Source organism: Solanum pennellii, chromosome 1 (assembly GCF_001406875.1).
Source record: "Solanum pennellii chromosome 1, SPENNV200".
In the NCBI taxonomy this organism is placed as follows: domain Eukaryota; kingdom Viridiplantae; phylum Streptophyta; class Magnoliopsida; order Solanales; family Solanaceae; genus Solanum; species Solanum pennellii.
This window is the reverse complement of record NC_028637.1, coordinates 93,475,726-93,496,528: the sequence shown is the minus strand read 5'-3', so window position 1 is coordinate 93,496,528 and position 20,803 is coordinate 93,475,726. Positions and strand designations below refer to the sequence as shown.

Here is a 20,803-nt window from a genome sequence, read left to right as displayed (position 1 = left end):
ATATATATATATATATATATATATATATATATATATATATATATAGCTATTATAATTAAATTCAAGATAATTCTAAATGTGAAATAAAGATACTTTTGGTGTAACTGGTTGAATAGAATGTTCAACCCAACTAGAAAGTTATTTAAGTTAATATACAATTCCAAAGTACTTTTTTCCGGAATAAATTAAGACTGTATACAGACCAATTATATAATTTATTCATAAGATGAATAAAAATTATTCGTTAATTCCTTAAATCATGATAGAATACAATATTCGATAAAAACACATCTATGATTAAAAAAGAAAAGGCTTTTGAAAAAAGTAAAGATATGTCCTATATGTGATTAGGAATTAGATCCTTTTTAACCTAGATAAGAGTGGCTCATAGGCCATTTACTTTTGCATCTTCTTTTCCAATAAATGGTAATAGAAAATTTTAGGGAATGTTTGGCTAAATTTATAAATTGATTAACATAGTTTATAAGAATAATTTGACTTATGTATATGTTTGATAACATCACACGTGATTATAAATTAATCATATGCATGTGTTTGATACTAAATACACAATTGTTTATATTAAGTTTTAACATTTTTTATTAAACATCTAATCACTTACTAATAAAATTAAACTTTAATATCTGAAAATGTTTTTAAGCGACTTATATTTTTATGTACTTTTAATTAATCAGTTCGAATGGGCTTTTAAATTTGTCTCATCTTCTATTTTGTTTGAGTTCATACTTGTAAATTCATGAAAAATAAAATTTATTTATCTGGATAGAGGCTCTTACTATATTCACCAAAATAAGAAGACATGACTAATAAAAAGGTGACAACTTCAAATGTATGGTGCATAAAAATTTCAATGCAACTAGCAAGTCATGATGATGTGTAGTAGTTTATCCTAACAAAGAGACCATATATTATTGACAATTTGCTAATATAGAGTTTGTTTCTCAACAAACTTTTTCTAAATACAAATTATATTTAAGTTAAGGTTAAGATATTATATTAGGAGAGAATCGACCCCTTAACGTTTGAGAATTTAATGTTTTATGAGTTTCCAATAATTCTAAATTTATTAAAGAAGATTATTATTAGTTTTTTTTTTTTTGGGTCTATGGAGAATTGAACTCTCAACTAAAAGGTTAAAAGCACTTTTTTCACTACCATATCAAGCGATTGTTTGATTATTGAATTTTCAACTTATTTCTTATATATTTGATAAAAGATTTAATATAAATACTGAATTTTTGATAACCTTCATCAATATTCTAATATATGGAGATTCACCCATGTACATTATAATAAAAATTAACTTTAAGCGGCAGACATTAATAAAAAGTGCTAAAGTTTTTATCGACATTAGTTAAATGTTATTAAAACCAATGTCGCTAAAAGACTTTAGGGACATATATTGCCGCTAAAAATAATATTTAGCGGCAATTAATATAATCATTTTTGTCATATAGTGTGTGTTGGTCCCAAGGCAAGCATACATATATCACAAGTATATTTCCAACATCGAATTAAATGATTAAAAGGTCTCTTTCATCCAAGAATTTTCCTAATCTTATACTCCAGTTACCATCTTTTAATTCCCCGTCTTTATTTGATTCAAAATTATTCAACACTTCACTAAAAAAGTTGTAAGAAAATGAAAATAAATTCTTCAAGTGCCTTAACAAGTAAATTCACTAGTAGACTTCAGTGATATGATAATATCGAATTAAAATAAACAATAGACAAAGATAAAGCATGGAGATGGATAATACCATTAATTACGCCTCAATTCGAATGAAAATAACAAATAGCTAAAGATAAAAGTAGGGAGATGGACACCATCAATTACGCCTCATTTACAAGGACCACAAAGCCAAGTTACTAGTACTCTTTTGTTTTGTTTTTTTGTTGCTAAAATTAAACTAGTATATACAAATATATAAATGACGTGTGGAATTAACATTTCCATTAAAGTTATATATAATGAATAGAATGTGACAAATAAAATAAGTTTTGGGCTTCATTAAGAGTTTATCAAGAGAAAATGACTTCTCAACAGCTTAAGATTGCAACAAATTTATAGAACAATATCTTATGACTAAGCCATAAAATTAAACGTCAATTAAGAACAAAATCATGATGAGCCGGTTATTCCATAAATAAATCACACCCTTCTCCATTACTCTATAAACAAACAAAAAAAAACTTATAATAATGGTATCAAATGAACGAATTAAATTAAATTTGAATAAATAAAAAATGAGTTAAATTAAAAAATATTGAAGTCATTAATTTATTCAAATATTACTTGAGCTGAGATAAACAATACACCGTAGCTCAACTTGTCTAACTTATACTAAGTAACACTTTTTTTTTTCGAAAATGCACAAGTACCCCTTAATCTATGTCCGAATTTCCAGAGACACATTTATACTATATTAAGGTTATATTACCCTCCTAAACTTATTTTATGAATAATTTTCTATCCCTTTTTAGCCTATGTGGCACTAGCTTGAAAAAATTGTCAACACGCGCTGGGCCCACAAAATAGTGTCACGTAGGCTGAAAAGGAGTAGAAAATTATTTATAAAATAAGTTCAGAGAGTAATAAAACTTTAGTATAGTATAAATGTGTCTCTGAGATTTCGGATATAGGTTGGGGATACTTGTGTATTTTCCTTTTTTTTTCTTACCTATGTCTTGACGAAGTTTTTCATAGGTTAATTTAGCCCAAAGTTGAACTGAAGTCTGAATTAAACGAATCAAAATGTGTTGAGGTAATAATATTAGGGTTAAATATTAACTTAATCCAAACTTTACTAGTCATGTTTCATATAAACCTATTTTGACACCCTTATAGTTTGCTATAGTCTATTTTTCCCCCTTAAAAACTATAATATATACCCCTTTAACAAGAAAATACATGTCATAACCTAACAACAACAAAAATGAAGCCTCTTTTCTCTCTCTTCCTTACTCTTTCCCTATTCCTCTCCTTACTTTTCCATGGCTCAAAAGGCCAAAATTTAATCCAAAACACTTGTAAATCATGTTCAAATGATGATCCAAATATTAAGTATGGCTTTTGCACTTCATCTCTACAAGCTGCTCCTGCGAGTCAATGTGCTACTCTCCGTGGCCTTGGTATGATTTCGATTAGATTAATTCGATATAATGTTACTGACACGAGGTGTCACGTTAAGATATTATTGAAGGACAAAAAATTGGATCCTTATGTTAAGAGTTGCTTGAGTGATTGTTTGGAGCTTTATACAGACGCGATTCCATCTATCAAGCTTGCTATGAAGAGTTATAATTCGAAGAAATATTATGATGCGAATATACAAATAAGTTCGGTTATGGATGCCGCTACAACATGTGAAGATGGATTTAAGGACAAAGATGGTGTTGTGTCACCGTTAACAAAGTTAAATGAAAATACTTTTCAATTATCTGCGATGGCACTTTCTCTTATGAATCTTATTAAGAATAATAATAATAATAATACTAATGGATAAATGTTGATATTCATGTATTTTAATTTTTATTACTTCATTTTTAATTTTTAGTGTTTTGTTTTTTAGTCTTTGCTTGAACTTCTTTACTAATTGAATATATATAGATTTTTACCTTTAGTTTAATTTGGAAAATACAGTTAGCTAACCTTGGTAAATTTATTTATTTTCCTTTGTTTTAAAGTATTGCTCCTCACACCCACCTAAGAATTAGATATTACACATTAAACTATGATATAAAATACAATTGGTATCCCAACTATACCTCAGATAAAAGTAATTATCCCGAAATTAGTTATTCTTTATCCTTCGTGTACCAAACAAGCGCTTAGATGTTCCTATTTGTCACCGGTATTATGTTTGTTACTGAAAGCATTTCTTTAGACATGCTTCAATTTTGGTGATATGAATTTTCATCAATAATAGAGCGTCAAATTTAAATGTAGATATGAATTTATTTTTTTCTAAAAAAAGTATAGGCAGTGATTGACTAATCACTAATTTCTAGGCATCATACTGTTGTATACTTCTTTCGTTTTGATCTGTTTATTCTATTTTAATTTGAATCTTATAGTAAAAATTTTAGGATACTCAAATATACCTAAATATTTTTTAATTTTATAATCTTAAATTTATAAAAATTAAAATTAAAAAATTATTGAAAAAGAAAAAAGACATTTTCTTTTAAATAAATAAAAAGAAAAACAAATTGAAACCGAAAAATACGAAATTTGCACTCATGAGGCTTAATTTAGGCCGCTAGGTGTGCCTAACCAAAAATTGGCACATTCCAAATATACTTAACTATTATAACTTTGGTAAGTAGCTGTTAAATAGAAATATTTGTAATCTTCAATAATATCTCTTAGAAAAAACGTTAAATGTAAAGACAAGTAGTTGAAATAATAATAATTATAGGTGGACAAAATTTGTAGAAAATAATTTCAAAACACACCAAATCTGACCCATATTCCGTCTTATAATTAATTAAAAAAAAGTATATAATAGCTTCACAACTTCAAAAATAATGGGCACAAAATTAAATATTACATGTAACTAACTGTTAGAAAGTCATGATGATGATATGTGTGTAGTAACTTTCCTAACAAATTAAAGGCTCACCATATCTTCTTGACATTTAATTTGTTTATTTTCTTAGAGTCTCTCAACTAACTTTTTCTAAAGGCAAATTATATTCCATGTTATAAGGTTTCCAATAAAATCAATCATTGGGAAAGAATCGAACTTTTTACACATACATATATATTTTGAACGTAAGGTTTTTAACTTTTAAGATAAGCATACAGTATATATTCGAATGCACGTGGAGGGAATAAATGACATTATATTCTACCTGTTTCAATTTATGAGTTAGTTTGACTTGATATGAGTTTATGGAAAAAAAGATTTTTAAAATTTATAAAATAAAATAAGCGAGTGTATATATTTACGTGATTATATAAAATGAACATTTAAAAAATTTAATTGATACTAAATACAGAAACATGTTATTCTTTTTTATATTAACTAAAAAAAATATAAGTTGTATGAATGAAAACGGATAAACTAGTAAAGAATCAAATAAATATATAACACAAAGTTTTTACTCCATTTAATACTGAAAATGCTAAAATATTTGTTTCCATTAGGGGTGTGCACTATTTGGGTTAAACCGAAAAATCAAATCAAATCAAATCGAATTCTAATTTGGATTGGTTTTTTGGATTCTTGGTTTGGTTTTGAAACAAATCAAATCAAATCGAATTCTAATTTGGATTGGTTTTTTGGATTCTTGGTTTGGTTTTGAATTTATAATTTACTTTGTTTGGTTTTTTGGTTTGATTTCGATTTTAGAAAAATGAAAATCGAAAAACCAAAAAAAATGAATTATATATATATATATATATATTAAGTTGGAGTTAACCATTTTTGTCCCTTTTTAGTTATTTTCATTATGATTTAGTTTATTTTCTTATGTTTGAACATCTATAGTTGATATACTTTTAAGTATTGTATTATATATATATATATTAATAATTTTTTAAATTGCAAATAATTTTGTTAGGTTTCTAATTATTGACATAACTGATAAATCAAATCGAAAAAATCCAAACCAAAAAGAAAAAACCCAAATCAAATCGAATTTATTTTGGTTTGGATTGGGTTACACTTCTTCGAAACCAAAAACCGAAAATCTAAACCGAATAGTATAAAACCGAACCGAAAAACCGAATGCACACCCCTAGTTTCCATACAATATTTTCCTTGAACCTTACATTTTCAATTTCCATCTCCTTGATTTTCTTTCAAGTGTCTTGACAAGCGGATCTGACTGTAAAATAAAGCATTAACAAATTGGATCCTTATGTTAAGAGTTGCTTGAGTGATTGTTTTGGAGCTTATTCAGAAGAGTTATGATTCTAAGAAATATTATGATGTGAATATACAAATAAGTTCTAAGGATAAAGATGGTGTTGTGTCACCATTAACAAAGTTAAATGAAAATACTTTTCAATTATCTGCGATGGCACTTTCTCTTAAGAATTAATAATGGATGAATTGGTCAAGGAAAAAATATCATTAATATTACAATTTCTTCGTGTATTTATTTATGTTTATTTAAATAGATTAAAGAGAATTTTGATATAATTTAATTTAAAATATGATGCAACGAATAAAATTATCAGAACAAACAAAATCTTAGTTAGATAAAGTAGTGGAAACTTTCTACATCTACTTCCTACTCCCTAGCTTATTGACCTTTTATTCCGCAACAGTAAATTATTTGCCCATTATTTTCGGTATACCAAACTATACATACTATTTGTATCAATGATTTAATTAATAAAAAAAGTCTTAAATATGTCATCGTGCTTTTAGAGAGACTTATTTATCTCTTTCGTCGTTAAAAAAAAGGTTTATACATGTCATTTTTTTAAATTCTAATTTTGCAAAATTATTTTTTACATCTCAAATAAGTTTTAACACTTTTCAATGATATAATAAATAAATATGCCATTTAACTTGTTTTAATTTAAAATTTATATTCTTCAATTTTGAATATGCATAAGTAGACACTTAAACTTGTATAAAGTTGAATAAATAAACATACGAGTCTTATATGGCATCATGATACACGTAAGACGCTAAATAAATAGATCGAGCTGATATGGGTGGAAATTTGAACCCTTTTAGAGCAAAAGCACCACGCTCTGCTTCTCTCTCGCTTAAAGAAAAAGCAATTTTTTCAACCTTACATTTAATCAGATTTTTTGAACGTTTCATAATTAAATCGACTAGCAATGTGAGGAGGTGAGGATTATAAACGATATATAATAATATTACACAACTTATTTTGAGGTCGAAAGAGAAACTATTACGAAATAAACAACCTAGAATTGCACCACAAACATACTCGAATTGGTAACTAACAAATGTTTGGGTTCCCATCAGATCCAACTCAATCAAAATACATAAAGTGTTGTAATTCAAAGATCATATTATACATATGACATTAACGTCTTAATTTAATTCCATTGATCTATTGTAAAACATAAAGTTCACAACAGAAAGTGCAATTGAAGATAATTGAATAGTATTATCATTTCTCTTAGTTAACGGTGAGACACCACCTTGTATCTCCATAAACCCATCTTCACATGTCGTAGCGTCAGCTATAATTGCACTTATTTGTATATTCGCATCGTAATATTGCTTCGTATTATAACTCTTCGTAGCATGCTTGATACTTGCGATCGCGTTAGAATAAACCTCTAAACAAGCCTTCAAGCAACTCGTATTATGAGAATCCAATTTCTTATCCTTCAATAGTAGCATCTTAACGTGACTCATCGTATCAGTAACATTGTATTGAATTAACCTAATTGAAGTCGTTCCAATGCCAGGGAGAGTAGCACGTTGACTCGCCGGAGCAGCTTGTAGAGATGAAGTGCAAAAATCATACTTAAAACTTGTACCATTTTTGGATAATGATTGGCAAGTTGTTTGGATTAAATTCTGGGCTGTTGAGCCATAGAATGTTAGGTTAAATAAAGAGAGAAAGAGGAAAAATGCTTCATGTTTTTGACATGAACTTTAATTTGTTATATATATTTATAGTTTTGAAGGGGAAGAAATAGAGCATGGGAAAGTATAAGGGTGATCTTGTTAGCTTATGAAAATATAATTAACTTAATTTGTTCAAGTTAATTAAGTTATGGACATCCATCCTTCCCATAATTCAGTGTTTTTTTTTTTAATGTTTGGTAGACTTTCTATTTATAATTTGGATTTTCATTATTAAAAATTTTACGGGTTAAACGCAATTTGTATCGCCTCTACCTTACATCTCCCTATTGCCATCCCTATTCCAGAGTGGGGAGAACGAACCATGTTGGATGGTTGAAAAACAAAAAAGTAATGTTGCTATCAAAAGTTAATTTCTGAATATCATTGATCCTAAGTTAAAATTTAAGGATAATGCACAATTACCCCCTCAACCACACCCTATCGCTTTCCAAGAAATATATGATCAAGCACAATTAGGAGTAGATACCATGTAAAATTGCTTGGAGGCTTGGAGCTATTAAGTCGTATGAAAAATATCCAAAGCCAAAGTTTGAGAATTCACAAAGAACACTTCCAATTGAAATCGAATTAATTTAGGACTTTCCGTCAAATGAGGGGTATATATGCTGAAATTAATAACGATAGGGGCAAAAATAACTTTATTTTAACGGTAAGAATATAGTTAAACAATAAAACAAAATTAAGAGATATTTTTAACCCTTTTTTCCAAAAAAAATTAAGAAGCTAGTATATAGAGAAATAGAAAAAGCAGAGTTGAGAAGATCTGATGACAACAACGTAAAGTATTCTACCCGTGTATAGTAGCCCACAAACATATCTATAGCCATAGAATCACAAGCACATTAAACTTGACATAGAAACTATTATTAATTGGGGGATTAGATGAAACCATAGAAAATTATCACAATATACATAAAACTAAAATCATCAAAATATATATAAAATTGAAATTATCACAATAAATATTAACCGTCCCATATATATAAAACTAAATAAAAAAATTAAAATCAAAACACAATCGAGGTGAAAACATCTAATCATAGTCAAAAATTGAAGAGGGAAGCAACAAATTACCTAAAAATTGAAGTTGCACTGATTATATTCATAAGACAGAAAGAAAAATAAATAAGATGGCAAGGCATAAACCATAGAGAAAACGTCAAGTTCATTTGGTTGTAATACTTTTGGTTAATTTAATTAATAGAATAAAAATATTCAATTTTGTCACGAGGATAAATGGCTTGATAATTTATCAAGGATCACATGAATCATGATCTATACTTTAATCAGATATAGATTGATTAAGGTAAAACATTGAATTTTTAAAGATTTTTTACATATTAAATAACAGAAAAAAAACAAGTAACATAAAAATTGAAACAGATAATATGATACTATGGATAAGTATGTACAAAAATATACTTTTAAATTACAGAAGAAAAACAGGTGTTGCTTTAGATCATTTCCGATCCAAACACCAAATTTTACATCAAATCTATATTAATTTGGTGTTTTGAACTATAATTCACCAATTTTTATATCAAATTTGGAGTGTGAATAATGTTATACCAAATTTAGTGTAACACTATTCATCACATCAATTCACTTATTCAATATTTTAATATTATTTTATCATACAAAATTTTTAATTAAATATTATATAAAAGATATGCTTTAATTAAATATTTTGTATGTTTAATTATTTTATGTAATATTTTTATAATATTAATTTTAGATATAAAATTTATATTTAAAAAAAATTAATTTTTAAATATATGACTTCTTTTAAAAATTAAATTTAAGATGTGTCAGAAGGTCAACTCCGACAATAGAAATGACAATAGATAGATCGATATAAAAAATAAAGGACAAAATAACTCATTTTGAACTACATAATGCATTAATGGAGCATTATGAGAGCATCGTACTGATCTTGAAAGTTGAATATTTATGTAGAATTTAAAATAATTTTTTCAATTATGTAACATTTATTTAATTGTATTTCAATAAGATTTCACTTTTATTCGTATTATCCATTATTATGTATAATATAATATTTGCTAGCAATTATATTATTTAGAAAATTATGTCACATAATAATTTTTTATCAAATGATTATAAAAGGAAATGACATGAATTATATATGGTGAATGTTTTAGAAAAAATTTGTTTTATGAAATATATATATAAGAAACTATAAATGAAATAAGAAACAATAGTATAATAATGAAGAGGGAGATAAATAATTCTTTTCGTATAAAATTTAATGCAGTGAATTAGAATTTGATTAAATCAAAAATAGTACTTATAAAATTTGGTGTTTGGATTGAAGATGGATAAAAGTCGAAAGAGGCCTAAATTTATTTATGGCACAGCCTAATTGTCAGCTGGCTTGTTCCCTTTAATTAGTCTCTTAGCTCGTCTTTTTCCTTTCATCGATTTCGTCTTGAAAATTAAATATGGATACCCAAGAAACTCGTTTTTATCCATATGAGTCGAGTATTTAATTTATTTTTATTTAACTCATTTTTGATCGACTCGACTGCTCATTTACGGGTCGTGCTTACACTCATAATGAGCCGGAGAAATTTCAGTGTTACCATCACCTCAACAGGTAACCTGGATAGATTCTTGAAATCAGTGCACTGGAAGCAAGCTTGAAATATTGTAGCATGTAAAAATAAAATATTTTAAAGAGGAAAGACAGCAACAAAATGAACACTTAAGTTCGTGTTTTCAAGGAAAGCAACAAAGGATGATATGTTCTTTCACTGAAAAGCTTGCGCGACTTGTCTTTATAAGAGTCTGATTATTGCCTCTCCAAAACCCAAAGAGGATCACAGAATTCTACAACCTTGAAACTAGTCAAATGACAAGGGGCAAGTGTACCTTCGATTTTGATGAACAAATTCAAACTAACAATGTGGTGTACCGAGTTTAACTCGACATTGGATGATTATAAACATACTCAATAGCCTGTTCGCATGACTCTATCCTCACAGCTTCCTTGTCTGGAATCTCCAGTTTGAACTCTTCCTCCAGAGCCATTACAATCTCTACCATATCTAAGCTGTCTAAGCCCAAATCCTTCTCAAAGTGGACTTCAGGGGTCACCTGTATGAAAGATTACCGTTAACCATAAAACACATAATGACTGTCCAAACAAAGGAAAGATGGAAAGACATATTTCACATAGCATCGAATCAATTGAGTCAAACAAACGCCACCAACAGAATATCATCTCTTCTGAGAACTGTTTCTGTGACAACACCAACTAGCGATAGAGAAAGAGTTGCAGTTTTGTTTTAAGGTGAGATGGGGGTGGATTTCACCATAATCAAATTCTCAACCTCCATTCTGATTGGCTCAGTTGTCTTCTGGCACATCACTCTCTCTTTTTTTTTAAAAACAAGAAGAAGAAATTACATCATCCTACTCTCTTTATCTACTCCAAAAGCTTGCAGGTAAACCTAACTATTTTGCGTAATCCATTATCACACTTAAAGGATGGTACAAGAAGAACTGCAAACACCTAAACGGAACACCTGTCGGCACATACTTAAGACGGCCGTACATAAGAAGTCCAAGGCAATTCATACTGTAGTAAACATGTCAAATTTGTGTCGTACAAGCAAGTTCTTTCCAGAAAGGATGCATTCCCTTAGCAAATTGCTATTTGTTCTCTCTTTTCTACAGGATATACACTCCATCAATCTTAAGCAATTGTTTCATGAATACTCATAAAGTTTCCAGACCTATGAAATCCAAAATATATACAAAAAATGTCATATTAACATTTAGGATCTAGCAACTGTAGGTTAAGGCACTATGCCCAACACTAGCTGGATTCTTATGCAGACCGAGTAACTTATAACAGTGATTAGGATACTACTGTGTCAAAGTTGATGCTCTTTTGGTAACAGGAAAAAAAACCTTATCTATTCTTTTTAGCTTAGAATATGAAGAAATATATGGTAATAGTTAGTTTTTTTTCTACTTTTGTCTTACAAGAAGAAGACCCTTCTACCGAGAGAGAGAGAGAGAGAGAGAGGTCATTTGCATTGAACCTGCACATTTGCCGCACTTCTCCACTCTCACCCCTATATTACCAATCTGCCAAACCCATCCCTTGCACTCCCATGACTCCCTCTCATATCTTTTATCTCGCCAAAGATCAGTCACACAATGATGACGAAAGAGGTCAATAGCTTCTCACCACATAGATCACATTAGCAAACTCTTTATCCCAGGCATGGAGCTCTAAAGATACTAAATCTTGAATTGTTTTAAGGGAACTTCAAAACGGTTATGGAGATCAGAGATGCGAAAGCAAAAGTCTCAAAAGGTAAGTCGTATTCTGAACAAGATATATGCATTATCACTGACAAACACCCAACAAAGCTACAAAACAGCTGGCAAACCCAGGTTGCAATTCTACAGAACCAACTTGACATTGTTCATCATGTGAAGGCGAAATGAGGGCCAGCAAAAGCAATTTCCAGTAAGTAACAAGCTCGACAAGCAAAGAAAGTAGTAGAATAAATTTTGATATCACGTCATTGAGGCATAAGTGCCTGCTGAAACATTCCTGGACCTAATTTTGGAGTCCTTGACAGACACTTACCACCCAATACATCTTGCAATAGAACTCTAAAAGCATCTTATTCATCTTTCAGATTAATATTTCCTAATGGAACAAACTTCAATGAACAAAATTATAGTCCATTGTGACCCAAAATATTTCCCGTTCTCTACAATTTGTTCCCAAATTTAATCTTAAATATACTAAACAAAAACTTCTGTGTGGAAGCTTTCCTGGTTGGTGATACTATGAAATTATGTGCATCCTCTATTCTAAATTCTACCTTTTTAAAGTTATAAACCTATATTCCCTTGTTTTCGTTCATTAAACCAATTAATTGACGTATATTTTTTTTTAAAAAAAAGGGGGCAGCGAAAGGTCTCATAACCTAACACTTTAGAGCAAAGATCATCTAATAGGTAGATGAGTTCTCTTCTACTGAATCAAATTACACCAAGTTCGATTGGAATTCATGAAAAGTAAATAATTATTAAGTTTAAGTTCAGAACATAGCATTCAGCGGATGAGAAATTTCTCGTTTACTTGTTTTCCAGTCTCAAAGTCGCTTAGAGCTACGACTAACATTTGACATCCAACCTTACAAGAAACTAGAAAAATAAGAAAGAGGATCAACTTCTAGTTCCATTCGCAATCTGCTCAGACAAAGATCACACAATTAAGCTTTTTGAGTGACAATGTTACACTAAAATTGCAATGGACACCAATATTTTCTTTTAATATTCTCCTCTTATTCTTGTGCTGTGCTAGGAGATAATAGCTATATAATTTGATAACATGACAGTGTTTAATCATATAGGTGACCCGATTACCTTCGGATTGATGTTGTTGTTATTTCCATAAGCCAATGCCTATATAATCTTCCTTTTTGGGCGTTAAATAGGTAACCATACCATTTCATAACACTAAATATATTTCACTTTGTTTCATGTCCAGTAAAAAGATACCCATATCATTTTGAAAAACATATAGTACCTATTTTCACGGATTCTCAAAGCTCAAAAAGAAGCCTATTGCTAAACGAAACCCTAAATACCAATCAATTTACCAGTGAATATCATATATGTCCAACCAGAGCTGAGCACCTATCGGCCAAGTAATTAGACCAATAAACAGCTATCTAAGATACAAATAGACCATTGATTGAACTTGCAGACGGATTTTTCAGATCTAATTCGATTCGTCAAATGTGTATATAAAATAAATCAAAATAAAAGAGAGGAAAAAAGACCTTGGAAGGGTCGACTTTAGGGAAGCACTTGACGACATCAAGGACTCTCTTGATGACTTCATCTTTGGTGATATGGTCATCGTGCGACGACATCAATCTGACAGCGGTTAGCCTCGATCCATTTGCCGATAGAGCTTGGGTTGCCGGAATCCGGATGTGTCGGAGTATAGCAGATCTCAACGCCGACGCCATTGTTGTTCTCGTTTTCTTTGTTATCCCTCTTCTGTTTAGCTTATTGCGACTGGAAAAAAGTGTTGAATTAGACTGAGGTTTGAGGATTAATTTGGTATTTTACATCGTGATCCCTTGGACCGGAATAGTGAGCCCCCCCGGTTCACAAGTACTTACTGAAAAAAATAAAAATAGAAGGGTTTTTGGTTTTGCTTATATTTGACTTGGTAAAACAAAAAAACTTTATTAGGGTGTCTATTTGGTTTTTTGGTTCGATTTTATACTATTCGATTTAAGTTTTGGTTTTTATTTTTGAAGAAGTGTAATTCAATTTGAACCAAAATAAATTTGATTTGGTTTGATTTTTTTCTTTTTGATTACGATTTTTACAGTTTGGTCAATCAGTTATGTCACTAATTAAAAACATAACAAAGTTATATTTGCAAGTTATATATATATATATATGAGAAAAGACATAAAGACACCAAATTTGTCCCATATTTGTATAAAGACACCTTAACTTTCAAAGTGTCCTATCACCCCATTGAACTATTTAATATCTTTGTAAATGGATCATTTTGACTCATTTCCTCGTCTAGGTTGTTACCACGCACATGAGGCGCGTTATGCAGTGTTTTCACTGTCATGGACCAATTTAAACATGTCACGTGTTATTTTTTTCTTTATTATTAATTATTTGATTAATTTATGTCATCTTCCCCAAATTTAAATCCAAAATAGTAGTTGGTAGCCCTAATTTTTTGATTTCGTGATTTTTTTCCATAGCAAAATCAACGTTGATTTGATGACTTCATCATCAAAATGTCTTTAATCATTAAAATAGAATAGTTGAATGATCATTTGAGTATTGAAATCACTCTACTTTGCAATTAGGATTGTCCCGTTATTTTCCTTGGTTGGAAGAAAAGGGAGACTTTCCATTGATTATCCATTCCTTACTCCAATTCAACAAAGGTTAAACTCAACTACATTAATCACAACAAATACAAATTGAGTAAGATCACGAAAAGCAAAAGCTACTATGTTTTTTTAAAAAAAAGTTCAATATCCAATAACAAACTGCATAAATTCAGGATCAGACTCCAAGCCTTCCATTGTTTCCGGTGACAAAATCACGTGCAAATCCACACTTCTTCCTCCTTCTTTTCCTGAAAGCACTGATATCTTCCCGTCAAATATGTTCGCTCGTCCACTCTGAACAACAACAAGCCCGGCCCATCCCAAAGGAGAAGATAACTTTTCTTCAAAGAATAGAGTCGATGGGGTTGAATTCTGTCATAGCGAGTGAGCAACACACACGATTACATAGACTAAGGAATGGGTCAAAATGACCCATTCACAAAGATATTGAATAGTTCTGTCGGTGACAGGACACTTTGAAAGTTAAAGTGTCTTTATACAAAAACGGGACAACTTTAACGATGTCTTTTCTTATATATATATATATATATATATATATAATTTGATTTTCTGGTTTTCATTTTTCTAAATTCGGAACCGAACTAAAAAATCAAACAAAATAAATATAAATCCAAAATCAAACCAAGAATCCAAAAAATCAATCCAAATTAGAATTCTCTTTGATTTGGTTTATTTTTTCGGTTTAATTCAAATAGTGCACATCCCTAATTACATATTTGTGTAGTTAATCGATTGAGAATTCAAAAGTTAAAATATTTTTAATTAAGGAAAAAGGATAAATATATCTTTGAATTATTGTATATGATATGTAGATAATTTTCGTTATATTTTTGGAATATTAGTGCTTCTGTCGTTAAAAAACTAGAGTATCTATATTATTTATATTAACAAACATACACATGTCATAATCTTATTTATTAATTCGACAATTATTAAATATCGTATCGACGGATAAAAGTTGTGACACGCGCTTGTTTTTAATCTTCCGTTAGAGTGAATGACATATATGCTCTAGTTTTTGGACAATAGGCGCACCAATGTCCCAAAAAATATGACAGAGAATATATGCATACATTTACTATAGTTCAAAATATATTTATCTTTTTTTCCTTCTAATTATATGAAATAATTGTTTTAAAAATAAATTAACAAGAAAATATGTCACATCAATTGCATAGAAGAGTTTTTATTTTACCAATTTACATTTTAGGAGGATTAATGATTTCAACTTCTCTCTTTGTGAATCTTTTTTTGTTTCAATCTTCAAAATTATTCATACATAAATGGTATTTCTATTTTTCTGAAAGGTAATAATATATTTGTAATTAATCGAAATACATATTTCAAGATTACTCAAATAAAACTCATTTTAATATTTTGAATAATTATACTCTTTGAATTGTTCCTTTATTGTTGATAATATGTGTTCTTTCTTTTTAACACTTCTATTTTTCTTTCGGTCCAATCTTATCGGATAAATATTTATAACAAAAAAGAGTTAGCAACACAGGGACAATCTTTTAAAAAAGCACACTCGTATTTTGAAAAATAAATAAATAAGCCAAACTTTTTATATTATATCACATGCTCAACAAAATAGTTTTGAAATGCAATCTTTTTTTATAAAAATTATTCCATTGTAAAGGGTAAAAAAGGAAAGATAAAAGTTTTTAGGGTGACCATGAAAATTGAAGTCAAATTTACTGTATCAAAAAATTTCAAAGTTCAAACAATATCAGTAAAAGGAGAAGATCGTTTCATATGACAATGAGGAATGATCATATATGTAGGCTAGCAAGCTGATTCAACAAATTCCAACGGTCAGAAAAAATCAATAGAGATTAATATTGGATCTTACGTAATGTCTACGTAAATATATTTAACAAAAATAAAGTTGAATGGTATAGAAAAAATTATAATTTAAAGGGAAATATTGATATCATTTAATTAAAAATAATAAGAGTGAGAATATAAAAGTTATTGTGAAAAATAAAAATATGCCAAAAATTGAGTAATAAAAAAAAGAACTATAGGGTAAATATGTTTTTTTTTTTTAAAAAAAAATACAAAATGTGTAAAAGAGGAACATGAATACACCGAAAAGGAATTTTTTAAAATTTTTTTGAGAGCCAGCAAATCACCACAATGCAACCATGTTACTGAATACAGACTCCGTGTTTCGCCAAACCTCTTCAAAAACACTACTCACGCGCACCGCACCCTCCCAATACACCCACTCTCCCCCTCTCTGTTTCTCGTTAAAGCCCACGAATCCACACTCCCCTTTGCTCTCTCCGTGATCATTTTCCGGCGAGATCCCTGGTACTCCGTCGGAAAATCCTGATCGGATCCGCCATCTCTCTTTTTTTTTTTTACTGGATTCAGTTTCTCGTACCGAAAGATCCAATTAGATGGCTCCGGTTTCGGCTCTCGCAAAGTACAAGCTCGTTTTCTTAGGAGATCAATCTGTCGGCAAGACCAGTATTATCACGCGATTCATGTATGATAAATTCGATAACACCTATCAGGTATACACTTTTGCTAATTCATTATTCATGTGATTCAATAACCTTTTGTTTATGCGGATCTGTTTCTCAATTAACATTTGTCGTCTTCTTGTTGTAAGCATATTTAATTTTGCTACATAAAGACTTAATACTTATTTTTCAAGATCTTTATCTGTAAAGCACAGTTATTGACACTCTGTATGTATAATTTGCTCTTACTGAGGGAAGGTGTTTGCAGCAATGAATTGTTGCTCATATGATTTGCTTACAGTGTAATACAGATTTTAAGTCATTATAGGTCAGTTTTCTGTTTGCGGAATTTTGATTGGGTAGATTGCACTCCGGAAGTTGGTTGCCTTAATAACTGAAGTGTTAACACATATAATGTGAAGTAATGACACTTTTATGATACAATTCAGCAGAGGGATAGAGAAATGGGCATACGTTGTAGCTTATCATCCTGTATTTCCTCACTGTCTAAATAACCCGAAAAGCTTCTTGTCCTCTTCCTTGCCCGTTATTGACGAGAACCCACAGGAACTTGTGGTGTGTTATGTATGTGAATGATTTACATCAAATCATGCTTGAAAATCTAGCTCCCCATTGGGACAGTCTCACGAAAATATAGTTAGAATATATTCTCTTATCCATCTTGTGGATCCTTAAGCCTTCCAACTATATTTTTCTTCTCTTCTCTCGACAAACTATATATCTGAACTTAATGCTTTAAGTTGTGCCTACATCGATCCAGATCTTTTCTTGTAGATTCTCAACTTCTTTTCTCCTTTTTTTTTTGTGGTTGAACTGTGTCTTTCCTTCTTGTACTATGACGGAGTGTCTTGTTTGGTCTGACAGTAACATTCTTCTTCTTTCGACTGTTTCCTGGAACCCTATTACACTCTTAACCTTTGCAGTTAACAGATGACTTGCTTTATCTTTTTTCGTGATTTGCTGACTTTTAGACAATCATTTCATCAATCCTCAGTTCCCATGCCTTGATGGGATAGGGTTCTTTTATGTCTTTTTGATTGTGAAACTGCATGTAATCTAGACTTTCTAGTTCTTGCTTCCCCTCTTCTAGTAAAGTATTTCCATTTCAACTAACAACTCTCTCTTCTTATTCAAATTTTAGCCGGTTTACTTTTTTATTTATTCAAATAGAAGATATTCTATCAAGCATCCTCATTATATTTAATTTCTTCTTCAGGCCACAATTGGTATTGACTTCCTATCGAAGACTATGTACCTGGAAGATCGTACAGTAAGATTGCAGCTATGGTAAGATATACTTGTTGATGAGACAATGTCTCATTGAGCTCTGATCATAAAGACTGTTTTAACATTTTTAACATCTTACATTTGTGCCATGTTGTTAAGGAGTAACTACATCAATCTATTTGAGGTAGCACAATTAACACTACAATGTGATGTCTTGTGTTACTCTCTTTCATGAAAATGAAAAAGTGATGCAGCTATTCTTGATTATGGGTGTTAACATATATCAGGATGGCAATTGGTAAGTTTAAGTATCTTGCTAAAATAGATTTCTTAGTGGATGCTTCTGATATAATTGCTCTTGCTTCAGTATTCCGTAGGAAAAATAAGGGGATAGTTTTTTTTTTCTTATCTAGCCTTTTAATGATAGGTTCTGTTTCTCCCTTATGCCTCCCAATTGGATTTATAGTAGCTATCAAACTTCTAGCCATATTATGAAAATGCCCTGGCCTGACAAAAGTATTCTCCTCAAACCAGTTCATAGTATTAAGATTTTCTTTTGTTTTCACTTATTGGGAAAACATTTAACTGTTGCCTGGCTTCTTGTTTGGTCATTTGATGCTGGATTTAGTATTCATTTCGCATTTTCATGCACTATAAAATTTGCCTTTTCGTGATACACTTTCAGGGATACTGCAGGTCAAGAGAGATTTAGGAGTCTCATTCCCAGCTATATTAGGGACTCCTCTGTTGCTGTCATTGTGTATGATGTTGCAAGTATGTCACATTTCAATTTTGTGCAGTTTTTTCCGGTTATCCCGCTTATCCTTGCTTCTGGCTATATTTGCTTGGAAATGAATTACTTTGACGAGATATCCCTTGCTGAACTGACACACTGTTTTTTCCTTTGATGGTTCCAGGCAGGCAGTCCTTTTTAAACACTTCAAAGTGGATTGAGGAGGTCCGAACTGAGAGGGGCAGTGACGTTATTATTGTCCTTGTTGGTAACAAAACTGATCTTGTTGAGAAAAGGTAGCAGTAACTTGTTCATTCTCGTTTTCCTTTTCCTTTTTGGAGGGCGTGAGGGTGAGTGAGACTTTCTTTTTTGATGTTTTAGCAACTTTTCTGCTAAATACCAGAACATTTGCTCCTGAAGGGGCTAAAAACACAACCAATATTAGAACAATGTCTTCAAAAGCAAATCATGAAAAAAGTTGTGTATGTTGGAGCTTTAAGTGCAAAGGGCAAATAAAGCGAGGCTTTAACGTAGAAAGATGCTAATGAAGAAAAAAATATAAATACATATCTTATTTAAGGATAATACCTGGAAACTCAAAATACTGATACATCAGTGGTGGAGCCAGAAATTTCAAGAAGAGTGTCTAGGATTTGTTTGGACAAATGAGTGTACTAAAAATTTTAAAATGTGAGAAAATTATTTGTTGCTTTTGAAATTCGAACACATGACCACTTTAATTTCGAGTGTCTTGGCTCTTTCAAGGCGCCTGAAACCACTAGGCTACAACATGTTGTGTCACGAGTGTCCAGAGAATACGTTATTTAACCACTTCATCTATAATTTTACTTGTATATATGGTATAATTTTCCGATGTAGGGTGTCCTCCACCCCTGTGATATATGACAAAGTATTAAAAATAAATACATATTAAGTGATGAGTTCTTTTTTGTTTGTGGTGCCCTCTTTAAGGTAGATCCTATAGGTGATGAACGGACTCCTTAGCTCTTTGATGCTTGAATTGAATTGTCAAAGCTTGAAGGTACCTCAAGCAAGCTTTGAAAATTTGTATAAGAAGTTTGATAAATATGCGAGGGGAAAAATTTAAAGGGTTCGAATGACTAGTTTTTGTTGTAGATTCTAGGCATCAAGAGGTTTGAAGCAGTTTGTCTATTTTGGATATTTAGGATGTAATGCAAGCATCTAAGTTTGATAATGTCATGGCTAGCTCTGAATTCTAGTGTCTTAAGGTTGTAATTCTTGTACAGTAACACGTGCGTTTGAAGTTCTTGGTCATCAAGCCAAGGGAAGAAAACCCCTCTTATATCTGCAGGAAACTTGAAGATATCTTATTATTGCATTACCCATAGCCTAGTTGAATGCAACAACTGTGTGTTCTTTTTGGTTGGATATTCATTTTTTCCCCTTAAATCTACGACTATCGATATAGAAATTGACATTGTGGAACAGGAAAGCTTAGTGTCTTGATGTTTTTTTGATCAGAGAACTAGCTCAAAGTAAATATCCAGAAGTGAGCTATGATTTCTTTTTATAAATGTTCTCGTCCTCAGTTAATTTGTAAATACTTGAAACTTGTTATATAGCGACTGAACTGACTTGCTATACTTGAAACTTGTTAATATAGCGACTGAACTGACTTGCTAGTTTTTGTTATACTTGTCTACATTTTGTTGTATGAGTTTTATCAACATGTATCCTTTAATAGTGATATAGGTTTAGTTTATTGAGCTATATCGGGAAGTAGGAAGCTTTTGACTAAGCGGGGTG

General features: G+C 30.5%; 4 protein-coding genes across 4 annotated transcripts in view; 2 read left to right on the top strand and 2 right to left on the bottom strand.

Moving 5' to 3' along the window:
* Window positions 1-2,942: 2,942 nt before the first annotated feature.
* Window positions 2,943-3,559, top strand: LOC107029055 (putative invertase inhibitor). The gene has a single exon (XM_015230355.2). The coding sequence runs from the start codon at window positions 2,958-2,960 to the stop codon at window positions 3,525-3,527; it is 570 nt and encodes a 189-aa protein (XP_015085841.1). The 5' UTR covers window positions 2,943-2,957; the 3' UTR covers window positions 3,528-3,559.
* A 3,339-nt stretch (window positions 3,560-6,898) lies between these two features.
* On the bottom strand, window positions 6,899-7,916 carry LOC107025026 (putative invertase inhibitor). Its single transcript, XM_015225911.2, has 2 exons — window positions 7,837-7,916; window positions 6,899-7,617 (listed from the first exon to the last, which is right to left on the bottom strand). The coding sequence occupies exons 1-2, from the start codon at window positions 7,914-7,916 to the stop codon at window positions 7,047-7,049; spliced, it is 651 nt and encodes a 216-aa protein (XP_015081397.1). The 3' UTR covers window positions 6,899-7,046.
* A 2,365-nt stretch (window positions 7,917-10,281) lies between these two features.
* LOC107028606 (acyl carrier protein 1, mitochondrial) lies at window positions 10,282-13,781 on the bottom strand. Its single transcript, XM_015229778.2, has 2 exons — window positions 13,445-13,781; window positions 10,282-10,727 (listed from the first exon to the last, which is right to left on the bottom strand). The coding sequence occupies exons 1-2, from the start codon at window positions 13,634-13,636 to the stop codon at window positions 10,551-10,553; spliced, it is 369 nt and encodes a 122-aa protein (XP_015085264.1). The 5' UTR covers window positions 13,637-13,781; the 3' UTR covers window positions 10,282-10,550.
* Window positions 13,782-16,681: 2,900 nt separating this feature from the next.
* The window catches only part of LOC107008328 (ras-related protein RABH1b), a 7,118-nt gene continuing 2,996 nt past the window's right edge, over window positions 16,682-20,803 (top strand). Inside the window, exons 1-4 of the mRNA XM_015207313.2 lie at window positions 16,682-17,085; window positions 18,272-18,342; window positions 18,968-19,056; window positions 19,200-19,311. Coding sequence (XP_015062799.1) covers window positions 16,969-17,085; window positions 18,272-18,342; window positions 18,968-19,056; window positions 19,200-19,311 — 389 coding nt within the window. The 5' untranslated portion in view covers window positions 16,682-16,968. The remainder of the gene's footprint in view (window positions 17,086-18,271; window positions 18,343-18,967; window positions 19,057-19,199; window positions 19,312-20,803) is intronic.

Excerpts from the sequence above, each read along its gene's own strand:
- LOC107029055 (XM_015230355.2), top strand. The coding sequence starts at position 2,958 with ATGAAGCCTCTTTTCTCTCTCTTCCTTACTCTTTCCCTATTCCTCTCC.
- LOC107028606 (XM_015229778.2), bottom strand. The coding sequence starts at position 13,636 with ATGGCGTCGGCGTTGAGATCTGCTATACTCCGACACATCCGGATTCCG. Across the intron at positions 10,728-13,444 it reads CTAAAGTCGACCCTTCCAAG|GTGACCCCTGAAGTCCACTT; the intron begins GTCTTTTTTCCT and ends TCTTTCATACAG.
- LOC107025026 (XM_015225911.2), bottom strand. The coding sequence starts at position 7,916 with ATGGTTCGTTCTCCCCACTCTGGAATAGGGATGGCAATAGGGAGATGT. Across the intron at positions 7,618-7,836 it reads ATACAAATTGCGTTTAACCC|TTCATGTCAAAAACATGAAG; the intron begins GTAAAATTTTTA and ends AACAAATTAAAG.